Raw genomic sequence first — 12279 nt, 5'->3', positions numbered from 1 at the left:
ATATATATATATATATATATATATATATATATATATATATATATATATATATATATATATCGGAGGCGCAAACATTGTGTGCGCTTTGTGGTGTCTAGTGTGCTTCTTGTTTCGCTAATAGTAATTTGACTTTGTGATGTTTTCAGTATGTTATAGTATTACTAACATGTTAGTTTTGTTTGACAGTGCATGTGGAGCAGAGCAATTGTAGTAAGACGAGCAATCATTTGTGGATATGAAGCACAGACCAATTGAATATTTAAAACTTTTGAAAACATTAATACTCAGCATATCGAAGCATGACAACTTCAAAGTCCCAGTAAAATAACTACTATTGGGAACGTGACTGGATGACCACATGCTAGCTATAGTTAGGCTTAGTTTTTTTTTTCATAAGGTGGCAGAAAACTACGTGTATAGGAGTGGAAGACGAACTTGAAAGTTGAAGACTGAATGTTAATCTGTTATTTGGTATTACTTGCAATTGGACTGCATTTCCATAGATTTTTTTTTCTTCGTAGGTAGTTGCATTAGATTCTGATTTAAAGTTTAGATACAAACCTTGCCCTTTTTTCGTAGTACTTTGAATAGCCTTAGTCCTGATCGTAGCTATTCAGAGATTCTGTCTGCCTTCTCACGGAAATGTCTTCCAGATACATCTTCCTAAATCGCAGCCTGAAGTAGACTACTTTTAAATATATTGCTTTTGGTGTATGGTGTGTGACTGGTCGTTTCCCACATTTTTTTCAATGAGAGTGATAAATGAACTCCTTAACCCAAAGATAGGCTTCAATGCATTACCATTGAACTAGCTCCCCGTTTGTTGTTTCAGCTGTGGATGCACGAAACTTTTGAATCCACAAAAGGACTTGAAATTTAGCCACGCTGGAGTGCATCGGAAGTGACGAACAAACGAAAGTGTTGAAAGAAAAGTGAAAGTTGATATCTGGAAATAACAAGCTCACATCTAACTTTTCTGGATTCATTCGAGTGTCTTCAAAGCCAATGTTCACCAAAATAATTCGTTTTGGGACGCGTCTGGTTAAAATAGACCCCTTATGGATTTGTTTGTTTGTTTACGTGATTGGTGACTATTGGTTTTTATAGAGAAGACTTTCTAGTTGTTTAAAGGGTGAAGGCCAAACCTGTGCTTAGGCCTACATGGTCTCCAGTTATTGTATATACTGTAGTATCGACGTCATCCTCTGTTCTTCGGTATGGGGTAGGTGGTCATCATTTTTTATTCAGTCGAGTTGTGAGAAAATAAAAGAGAAACTGATACGAGCTATTGGGTTGACTCATTTTTTTTAGACTAGCTTATCTATAAAATTCGTATTGATATATAAGTAATTTTCACAGCTTATTACATGTCTTAATTCACTTCATATTTAACACATCCTGTTTACTATATATGTATGTTCATAACAGATTAATATTCGTATGATGGTGAAAGTGTTTTCATATTATTATCTTGGTATAAAATAGTTGTGATCGTTGTGGCAGTGACATTAACAAAAACAATAACATTTGGTAGGTTTTGTTGTAGTTTGAACGCAATTCTTTGAACTTAACAAACGTGTCCCCGAATTCAGTTGGGTTTGTGAATTGCATTATTCAAGTGGGTGTATTGTGCTTTTGGATGATGTTCCTTTGATAGGTTAGCATTGTCCTTACCTAGAAGTACCGACACCGCATGAAATATTGGACGGGGTGGATGCATTGCTCATTTCTGTTAACAGCCGATCATTTGGTGAATCATTCCGTGAATATTTTGCCACTTCTAAAAAGAAAAAATAGTTAATGTGTCAAAAATGGCGCGTTCATAAATAGGGTTTTGAGTTTGACGAGATGCGAGGCCAATAATGGAGTTTAGTGATTTCTTCCCCAGAAAAACTGTAGCTAAGCTTTTTTTTTTTGTTCATTGATTACTTTTACGTAACATACGTTATGAAACCAGAGGATTTCATTCTTATTATTGATGTTTTTGTTTTCATGGGAGTGTTTTCATGTTTAAGGAAAACACATCAGACAGGGGTTAAAATTTATCTACTAGGAGTACGTAAGCCTCGAATCGCAGGTAATTTTTTACGGCTAACCGCAGAAGGTCACTAAGGGAAAGGCACGACACAAAAAACTCGAGTAGGAATCAGGAAACACAAGTTCACTATTTGCAGTCCGAAGATAAGATCCTTGATTTTTTGTTTTAGGAAGAGGACTGGTGTGTGGTTAGGAATGGTGCATTTTGTTTCTTTACTGTAAGGGTGTTACTGTAAAGCTGCCGTAGGGTGGTTGATGCGTGTACATTTTTTGAAGGGATGCTGTAGTTCAGGTTTTAAAATTTCAGACTTGTTTTCGTTTTCTGGTGCCTCTGTTTATTTTTTTTTTCTTTAGTGAGCTTCTAAGCATTATTTTTATGTGCATTTTTTCTCATGTTTTCTTCATATAAGGAAATTCTATCATGGAATATTGGTTAGCAAGTTATTAGCCATATTGCATGTTGCGTAGAAGTAATATGCGGGTAGCTTTCAAGCTGGGATGAGCAACTTCTTAAACGGTCACTGTCAGCCCTCATGTAACGTGCCGTGTTCAAGGTCGGCAGTACACAATACTGCCGGGTTCCGGTATAGTATCTTGTTTTGCTACAAACTTGTATGATCTCTCTCTCTCTCTCTCTCTCTCTCTCTCTCTCTCATTTGTTGAAATGTCCGTAATTCATAAATTCTACATGATTTTCGTCAGCTTATTTCTTAGATGATAGTGTTTCAAGGCCCTGCTTCCCGAAAGTACCTCGGTTGCTAAACCATTGAGGGCCATCAAATTCATCCTTATTGGGAGAGAATGTTTTACTCAGTTCGTTGGTTTAAAGATTAAGAGTGGGAGGAATCTCGTGAACGGGGTGGCATGATGGTAAATGTGGGTAAAACTGAGGTTATGGTATCCAGCAAGCATAGGGTAACTGGTTATTTATGTAGGATAGAAGAGGCGTAGATTTAAAACAGGAGAGTTGCAAATACTTAGGATCTACGTTAAGGCATGAGGGTGGCTGTGAAGTTGATGTTGAAGGTAATATAAGGGCAGCTTTCGGGGAAAGAAGGGAGGTGGCAGGGGTAGTGTGTGACAAAAGAATGGTAAATGAACAAAAAAAATAAAGATGTATTTTATAGTAATCAGACCAGTGATGAAGTATGGCTCCGAGGACATTATGAAGGAAGGAGGAACACAAGCTGCGTGGGGGCTTGAAAACGAAGAAATTAGAAGTGCCGGGGTGACAATTTTGCAGATTATTGATATGATGATGATAAGAGGGTCGAGATTGAGATGGTGTGGGCATGTTGTAAGGAGGGATAAGTGAAGAAGGCTTGGGTGACACCTGCTAATGGTAGAAGATCAAGAGGGAGGCAGAGGTATAGATTGGGTGATATAGTGGGGAGAGTTTAAGAGGATGAAGATGCTTTCAATAGGATTAGCTGGAGAGGATTCAAAGGCAACCGACCCCTTAGCATGGGGATAACGGTGGGCATGAATAAAATGACCCAATCTTTTCTTATGTAATTGTCGTTAGATTTGTTTTTCTGAGGCCTTTGGATTTCGGTGTGCTTCACTGTTTTTAGGAGTGTCAAGTTACAATGGTTTTCTTAGACAAAACTCACTCAGGCATTGTTGTTATGACTTGAATCCCGTAGAAATTGTTCTTAAAAGGTGATTTCACACTTGACTAAAATTGAACATGGGTTTTTATATCGACCCTTATAATTCCCCGTCATTGTTGGTTTTATTGAGGCCAAAGGTCTATACCAAGCTTCCTACAAAAGTACGATCACTTGCGGGTCGCTTTCCTGCAGGCCATATGCTGGCATATGGACGACTTAATCTAAGCCAGCAACCAACCTTTCCCATTCTACGTTTGTCAGTGGGCTTCGTAACGGACTCACCCTCCTCCCAACGTTTAATGGCTGGCTAGGTAAAGAAATATGAGAGTGAACTACTAGTAAATTTATTTTTTTATTTTTATTTTTTATTTTTTTGGCTTTTACTACAACTGTGCTATCAGTCAATGCTTATAATATGATAACGTAGGTGATAACAACTCTGTACAAGTGCCAATGATTGCTTTGTTATGCAAGGCTGTTGTTGAGTAGTTTCAAGTGCTTTTTATGCATACTCAAGTGTTACATTATTTTTGAGGTTTAGAAATTCTCTCTCTCTCTCTCTCTCTCTCTCTCTCTCTCTCTCTCTCTCTCTCTCTCTCTCTCTCTCTCTCTCTGGTCTCCTACCCACCAGACTCTTGGTACAAGAGTCTGTTGGGGGCAAAGAGAGATATGTACCCAAGCGAAATGTAACGTTCAAAGCACGTTAGCACAAATCGCAATGGGCTTCTGTTGAACAGTATTGTGCTGCAACCAGGGTGATTAAATTAAGTGGGGCTGGCAACTCCATCACTAAATCTGCACATAACTACAGTAAATGGTGGAAGGTGAATATATATATTATATATACATACATATAATATATATATATGTACCATATATATACATATATTATGTATAGATAGGTATAAACACATTATAAACATACATACATACATACATGCATACACACATACCTGTATATATATGGTGTGTGTAATAATGAATGTGTATATATATACAATATATATATATATATATATATATATATATATATATATATATATATATATATATTATATATATATATATATATATATATATATATATATATATATATATATATATATATATATGCACACACACACAAGCACAATGCAGGGTTTAGCCCCTTCTTGAAAGTGGTTACGACTAAGTTTTGTTTTTCAAGATGCCACATTTAGCCAAATAAAACACCTGGATTCCTTGTGAAAAATTACAAGCTGGAAATGAAAATGTTTTCCATTATTCTTAACTGATGGGTGAATAAGGCACTGAGCTACCGGTACATGTTCAATATAAACAGTAATTTAAATAATGTAACTTTATCTGACATATACTCCGTTCATGAATATCAAATACAAACAAGATGAAGTGAGAGCGGAAGGGGGTCTGGGTCTAGCAACCTTATCCCTACGAAGTTGCAAGAAGGACGTAGACAACTCTTGAGGTGCCACTGCCTACGAAAGGAGCATGTTGAAAATTCATGTGGTGTGTCCATCATCTCCTAGATGGCTTGCCTGGCCACTGGAACATTGACCCACACAAGCAACTTTTCCGACTCGGAACTGAGGGTTTTTGAATCCGTGTATCTTTGAAATTGGAAGGAGACCATGGTCTTAAGATTGCATGAAAAGATCGTGGTCGATCTTTTTGTCATTAGTTCTGTGCCCGTATTTGCGACCGTTGTAGAAATCTTTGCTGTGTTTTTTAAAGGGGAACTATAACAGATAACGCGCTTTTTCATATAAACCATAGATAAAATTTGAGGATGATAAGGCTTTTGCAATGGGAGCTAGAAATGAAAGAACTTCGACTTCCCTTCAGTTCAGCAGTTATTTTAAAAGATGGCAAGAAATATAGGATATGTTAAAAGACTTTCAAAGGAAAATAACCGTTTCGCTCTCACTTCATCTTGTTTGTATTTGATATTCATGAATTGAGTACATGCCAGATAAAGTTATATTATTTAAATTACTGTTTATATTGAACATGTACCGGTAGCTCAGTGCCTTATTCACCCATCAGTTACAAGAAGAGTGGAAAACATTTTCATTTTCAGCTTGTAATTTTTCACGTGGAATCCAGGTGTTTTATTGGGTTAAATGTGCCATCTTGAAAAACAATACTTGGTCGCAAATAACCACTTTCAAGCAGGTGCTAAACCCTGCATTGTGCTTGTGTGTGTGTGTGTATATATATATATATATATATATATATATATATATATATCTATATATATATGTGTGTGTGTGTGTGTGTGTGTGTGTGTGTGTGTGTGTGTGTATTATTACACACACCATACATATGTGTATGTATTTATGTATGTTTATAATGTATACCTTTATATATATCTATATATATATATATATATGTACATATATTATATATATATATATATATATATATATATATATATATATATATATATATATATATATATATATAATCACCTTCCACCATTTACTGTAGTTATCTACAGATTTAGTGATGGAGTAGCCAGCCCCACTTAATCACCCTGGTTGCAGCACAATACTGTTCAACAGAAGTCCATTGCGATTTCTGCTAACGAGCTTGGAACGTTACATTTCGCTCAGGGTACATATCTCTCTCTCTCTCTCTCTCTCTCTCTCTCTCTCTCTCTCTCTCTCTCTCTCTCTCTCTCTCTCTCTCTGGTGAGACTAGTTTTCTAGTATAATATAGTATAATATATATATATATATATATATATATATATATATATATATATATATATATATATATATATATATATATATATATATATATATATATATATATATATATATATATATATATATATATATATTAAACACACACACACACACACACACACACACACACACACACACACACACACACACACACACACACACACACACTGCATTTGGGCATGATTTATTTGATGTTAATGAACTCACTCGAGATTTTGCTATAAGTGAAGAATCTTCCATTATTATCTTCATTATTGTTATCAGATAAAAGTTTACATTAAATTCCAACCTCGTCTGAAGTGTCCTCTCGCAGTCTCCATGGAGGAGTGCGTCAGGCTGTCAAGAAGCGTAACATTTATATGAAAAGGAATGGGCGTAAGAGGAAGTTTAATTAAAACTGACATACTGGCCATAATTTCGTGCCCTTTCTGGGCGGTTTATTAAGAATTACAGCGGGATGGTGGTTGTGAGATGGTAGACGAGGCTGGGGAATGTCTCAGAAGGAAAGCACAACCGGTATTTGGCTTTGTGTAAATAACACAGCAATATCAAACTTTTCCTAAGCGTTTTGTTTTGAGGGTTTTGGTTTTGCAGCTTCTGCAGATTATGGAACCCTGCTAGTTATTTACTAATTTATTAATGTAGAATAACTGACAACTGAGAACCTGGATTTGGCAGATGATATTTTGTTTAACTCATAGTAGAACATAACTGGCAACCTACTTTGGAGTCATTAAATTGCTCTAGCATGCTCTTGAACAGTTGCCATGTCCTGGTCTCTACTCTAAATTCTTGCATGTTTCTTTGTTATAGTTACTATTTCTTTAGTTTTGTATATTTAAACATTGATTTTATTTGTTGGAATAACCTGAACATTTCTTCAAACCGCTTTGTTTTTTGTATTCTGTCATTTTGTAAACATCTAGAAAAAAAATAAGATTGTAAGTAGATGTGTAATTTACACTAATTTTTGTTTTACCCTCAGCTACCGCCGTCATAGTTTACTGTATGCAAAAGCAGTAGCAGCTGTCTTTTATATCGCAAACACTGAAAAATGAATCCAGTTTATTACTGCAGGAATGAAAGGGTAATATTCCAAGACACGGTTGTTAGTATAACTCCTTAGTCGGGTTAGGTAAAATTTCTCCTTAGTATTAAAAACACACTTTGAAGTAGTTGTTAGTTTGTTCACAGTATATATTTTCATAGTTTTTACTCGATAGTTATTAGTTTCATGTTTCTCATGGCCTTGACTCTTTCAAGTTGCACCTCTGTGCATCTCCTCCAAAAAATGTTAAAAATTGATTTTCAAGCACTCATTAATTGGAACGTCATACCTCGTTCTGCTGTGCTTGAAGGTCAGAATTGACTGCACCAGGACTCGTCCTTCGTTTTTAACTTGATTTAGATCTCCTTGTAGATTGTGTTGACTTCAGTTTGTTCACACAGTAGTTTTACTATATCGAGCAGACAAAAAATTAGACTATAAAGTAAATGGGATTGCCGTATAAAGTTTAGTGCGCTTTACCCTTTATAGTCGGAAGTGAGGACACCGCAAGCTAGTTTTTTCAGTACTTTTATTAGCTGTTGCTGTGAATTGCTCCATTGTTAGGATTCGTGTTTTAGTGATTTATGAGCTAAAGTAGCAAAATGAGAGGTTCGCATAATTTGTTTTCTTTGTGGATGGGTTTTGTTTTAGGGAATGATCGTGTCAAAAGTTTTGAGAAATCCAATTATTAATCCTAGTGCTATGCGTAGATAGTCTGTGTAAAGTATAGATAAAAGGCGACCAGTTGCTGTTGCACGCTCGCGTACGAGGATGCACAAATGAAGTGTCTGATTAGGTTTGTTATTGGACCAGTTTTTTCCCATGTGGATTTGGTTGATGTGTTTAGCCCGTCTTACCTTCCTTGAAACAAAGGGAGTACAAATAATTGAAAGGAAATCGATGCTCTTCTGTTAGAAGACGTCGCTATTAAGGTCACGTGATGTTTAGCCAGTATGCCCCTTGTAGATGGTGAAGTCCTTGTCAAATGGGGACGCGCAAGCACGTGCTCATTGTCAGACTGCGCAACAAGCCACTGTTCATTAAACTCGAGGGACACAGTTCCTCTTTGAACTAGTTTCTTATCATCTCTCCTTTGTTGCTGTTTACTTCATCCAAATGTCTTGCGTCGTGACCGTTTGATGATAAAACTTAGATGCAAGAATACGTTGCCAAAAGTTTTCCACCCCGCTCGAGATAAGGATTGGGATTGGGATTAGGTTTTACGAGGAATATGACTTCCCAGCTTAATACTGAAGGGCTGCATTACGTTTTTTTTCGCTAGAACGTGTATTTTTATGATACTGAAATATCTTCTATTTTTCTCGTCAGTGTAGTTACTCGACAATTTCCAACTCGGTGCCTGTAAGAGAGAGCGAGAATTGAAGATGTTTAAGGTAGTCGATGAGACAGAGATTAGCTCAAATGTATTTCATGTTTGATACACATAATAGTTACCCTAATTAAGATATGAGAGATGAGTGAATTAATCTTACGCGTCTCATAACTGTGGTATCGAGGACTGTGGAGTTGGTCCTATTAAATCAGTTTGTGAAAGCAAAAGTATTAAGATTGAGAAAAAATATTGAAATTGAGACACAGAAAATAAACTAAGTTAATATATTTAAGTGATATACATTGCACTGAGTCATGGGTGCGAAAAATATTTCAATGTTTGATACTGAATTGCGTAAAGATGTTACTGAAAATTTTCCCATTAGAACTTTCTTGTAGATGAAAACTATTTTCCTTATTGTTAAGAAAGTTGTTTATAATAAGCTGAAGAATTTGCTTTTGTGACTTGCCAGGAAATTCAACTCTGCAACATGCTGTTTAATGATTTTGCAATGGGTCCATATCTAGGTTTTCGTTAGCTGTGATTCGATGCTTGAAAAGTAGTCCCCGTAAGGGGTTAGTGACGTCAGTGCATCTCACATGGTGCACTGTAGCCGTTGCGTAAGGTTCTTTGCAGCGTCCCTTCGGCTCCTAGCTGCAACCTCTTTCATTCCTTTTACTATAACTCTATTCATATTCTCTTTTTTCCATCTGGCTTTCCACCCTCTTCTTACGATTGCTTCATATTGTAACGTTCGAGTTTTTCCTCCTGTTACACCTTTCAAACCCCTTTCAAACCCTTTTACTGTCAGTTTCCTTTTCAGCGCTGAATGACCTCAGGTCCCAGCGCTTGGCCTTTGGCATAAAATCTATTTTCTTATCCCAAATGAAAAGTAGTCTTAAATTTGTCGTTAATAAGCTATAGCTGTTCAATATTACTCTACTCTTTGTTTCAGTTTTTCTGTCCACTGATTTTGCCCGTTTAAAGGTCATAGTTCATTCAGGATTGATCTATATACTTAAGTGAATCATGTCCTTACAAGAAATGACCTTTAAGCCTAGAAAAGTGTCCGATTTCTCTGTTCGCCTTGAACTTTGATATGTTTTCTTTGTAAAAGTTCCTGTTTATATACAAAACCATGGGGGCATGAAGAGGATGGCTGTAGCTTGGACTGTATTCTGTAAGAAAGCAGTATCAAGCGGATAAGTGATGGAAATGTTTGATATATTTAGGAGTCTTTTTAAAATAGATTCCATCTTGTTATTTTATATAAACTTTGCTCGCGTGCTCACACGTTTCTTACATTTAATATCAGTTGTGAACAAGAGGCTTGTGTTTAGTTAAGTGTATTTAGATGATACCAAACTTAAATTTTTCATTCTGAAGTAATACACTTTTAAGGTGGGAACAAAAGGATTGAGGAAACGCAAAAAAATGCGGACGTATAAATGATTGATCCAACCAGTCGGCTTCTGCTGAGTCTCCACGGAATTACTAAGTCCGGTGTGTATATCGAGGCTGAATGAGTGGCGGTGGCTTGCAGTAATTTTACATAAGAATGCCCAAACTGATGTCTATCGAATAAGCCGAGAGCTGCGTCCCAGTAGCGTGGAAGTTGTTAAATAAGTCGATTCCGTTGGTATTTTGAGGAACGGCTTGTAAAGATTCTTCCCAGATTCAGAAAGAATACTTCAGTTTAAATATGCTGGGTTATTGTAAGTGGAATGCTTACGCAACTGTGCCCGCTCAGCTTCTCGATGTGCACTTGCGTTTATGTGCAGATGATGTTTCTGATGAACGTGAATGTTTGTATGTGCCCTGTTCCGAGAAACTTCTTTCAAAAAGGTCTGTCACCACCTTCGAGTTCAGATCAAAGTCCTCCTCCCTCCCAATTTTACCATTTTCTTTTCCTTCAGCTCTTTTCAATGTATGGGCTCTGTAAAGTTTCATGTACGTCAGAGTTAGTTTTTGTTTGTCTTTAAGTTGAGATTGTTTCTTTTGTTTCATTGTTTGGCGATGTCAGGCAAACAAGGTTACGTAAGGTGCTGGAGAGGAGCCTGCATCCATAATGAATATTGTGAGCGTGATATGAACATGGTGGATACGATCAGAAGATTTGAAATGGTCGTTGTAATATAGGGAAGTCTCCGTTTGTCTTAAAGAAATCTTGAATTCGTAAAGTTTGTGTGAGTATAATGAAATGTTACCATTCTTTCAGAGTTAAAAATTATATAAATTCCTCGTTCAGTGTGTGTCGTGTGCGGTGGCTCCACAAAGACAGCCACATGTAGATAATCCTCATTAAGTAGAAGTTTGTCTTCATGTTTGCGTAAAATGATGTAACGGTTTGGTTACATAGCATCCAGGCTTGTATCCTTTGATAGCTGGAAGACTCGCATAAAGCGAAAAACAGGTTTCAAGTGCTGTTCGCTCGTCTCACTTACACACACACTCTCTCTCTCCCCCTCTCGATCTCGATCGATCTTGAAAAAGGGGAGGTTGTGCTTTTCCTTAATTACAAGTGTCATGTTCTCTTGAGAGAAATTTTAATGCCAGAGAAGTTTCGTGCTGAGAACTTATCTAGTCAGCACAAGCTGAAGAAATGTCGATGAATATAGCCATATAGTTTGGTACAAATGCTTGAAATTAGGTTAGTTCTGGTTTCAGGCTGGTGTTGTTTGGCACATTTTTGACAGTGTCAGTTTGAATTCCACCAGCTGATTATAACGTTAATTACCATTCCGAAGCCGAATGATACCATTTGTCTTCATTTTGCTGTATTGCTTCAGCTCGTGTGAAATGACATTTGCTGGTTATGTATTACTGGGAAAATTCAAAGGGTGTATTGGGTCAAAGATTGTAATTATACAGTAATGTTTCATTGTAGCAATTTTTTCCTTCTAAATAAAAGGACGTAATGAATCTTTTAGGAAAGAAATTGCATGATTTGTCGTTTTTTTATATACGATTCGCCCAATTGATGTTACGTAAACGCTAACGGGATGGTGGGGTGCCAAGAACGTTGTGTTAAGGTCAAGTTTCGTGAAAAACCGTGGTCCTCCGTAGACTTCTACTTTTGTGTATCTGGTGGTTTAGGTGGTTCTCTGTATATGAATTGAAACCATATGAATGTTATATTCTCTTTAATTCCACTCTATATTGTATCGTCTGAAGGGTCCATTGATAAACGGCTGTCCGTCGCTGGATATCGATACAGGACAAAAGAGAAGGTGGCTCCCTTCTAAGTGTTCCATATCCTGTTTCGGGAAGCCAAATGCTGGTGGTATACGGCGACCGTGCGACGTTGTTTTGTGTTATCACTTCACCTTTTCACCTTTCGGATTCTTCCCGTTGATGTTTGGTGGATGATTCAAGGGCATGGCGCGCTATTTAGGGTTGCCTAAGATACGTCCAGGAAACTGCGGCATTTTCGAGGTCGCTGTAGAGTGAGTAAAAGGGCCTTAAGGTATGTCAGTCCCTTTATGAAAGGATTCAGGAAGC

General features: G+C 36.9%; 1 protein-coding gene across 3 annotated transcripts in view; it reads left to right on the top strand.

Annotated features, from left to right (window-relative positions):
- Window positions 1–12279, top strand: part of LOC136842562 (uncharacterized) — a 48419-nt gene that overhangs the window by 472 nt on the left and 35668 nt on the right. For 2 of the 3 annotated variants that reach the window (XM_067110023.1, XM_067110024.1), the window contains exon 2: window positions 833–1222. In XM_067110023.1, coding sequence (XP_066966124.1) covers window positions 1218–1222 — 5 coding nt within the window. In that variant the 5' untranslated portion in view covers window positions 833–1217. Of the gene's footprint in view, window positions 1–832; window positions 1223–7382; window positions 7485–12279 lie in introns of all 3 variants that reach the window. The other variant, XM_067110022.1, reaches the window with a different exon arrangement.

This window comes from Macrobrachium rosenbergii, chromosome 10, assembly GCF_040412425.1.
Source record: "Macrobrachium rosenbergii isolate ZJJX-2024 chromosome 10, ASM4041242v1, whole genome shotgun sequence".
Taxonomy (NCBI): Eukaryota; Metazoa; Arthropoda; class Malacostraca; order Decapoda; family Palaemonidae; genus Macrobrachium; species Macrobrachium rosenbergii.
The sequence above is the reverse complement of the archived record's forward strand: the minus strand, read 5'-3'. Positions and strand labels throughout refer to the sequence as shown.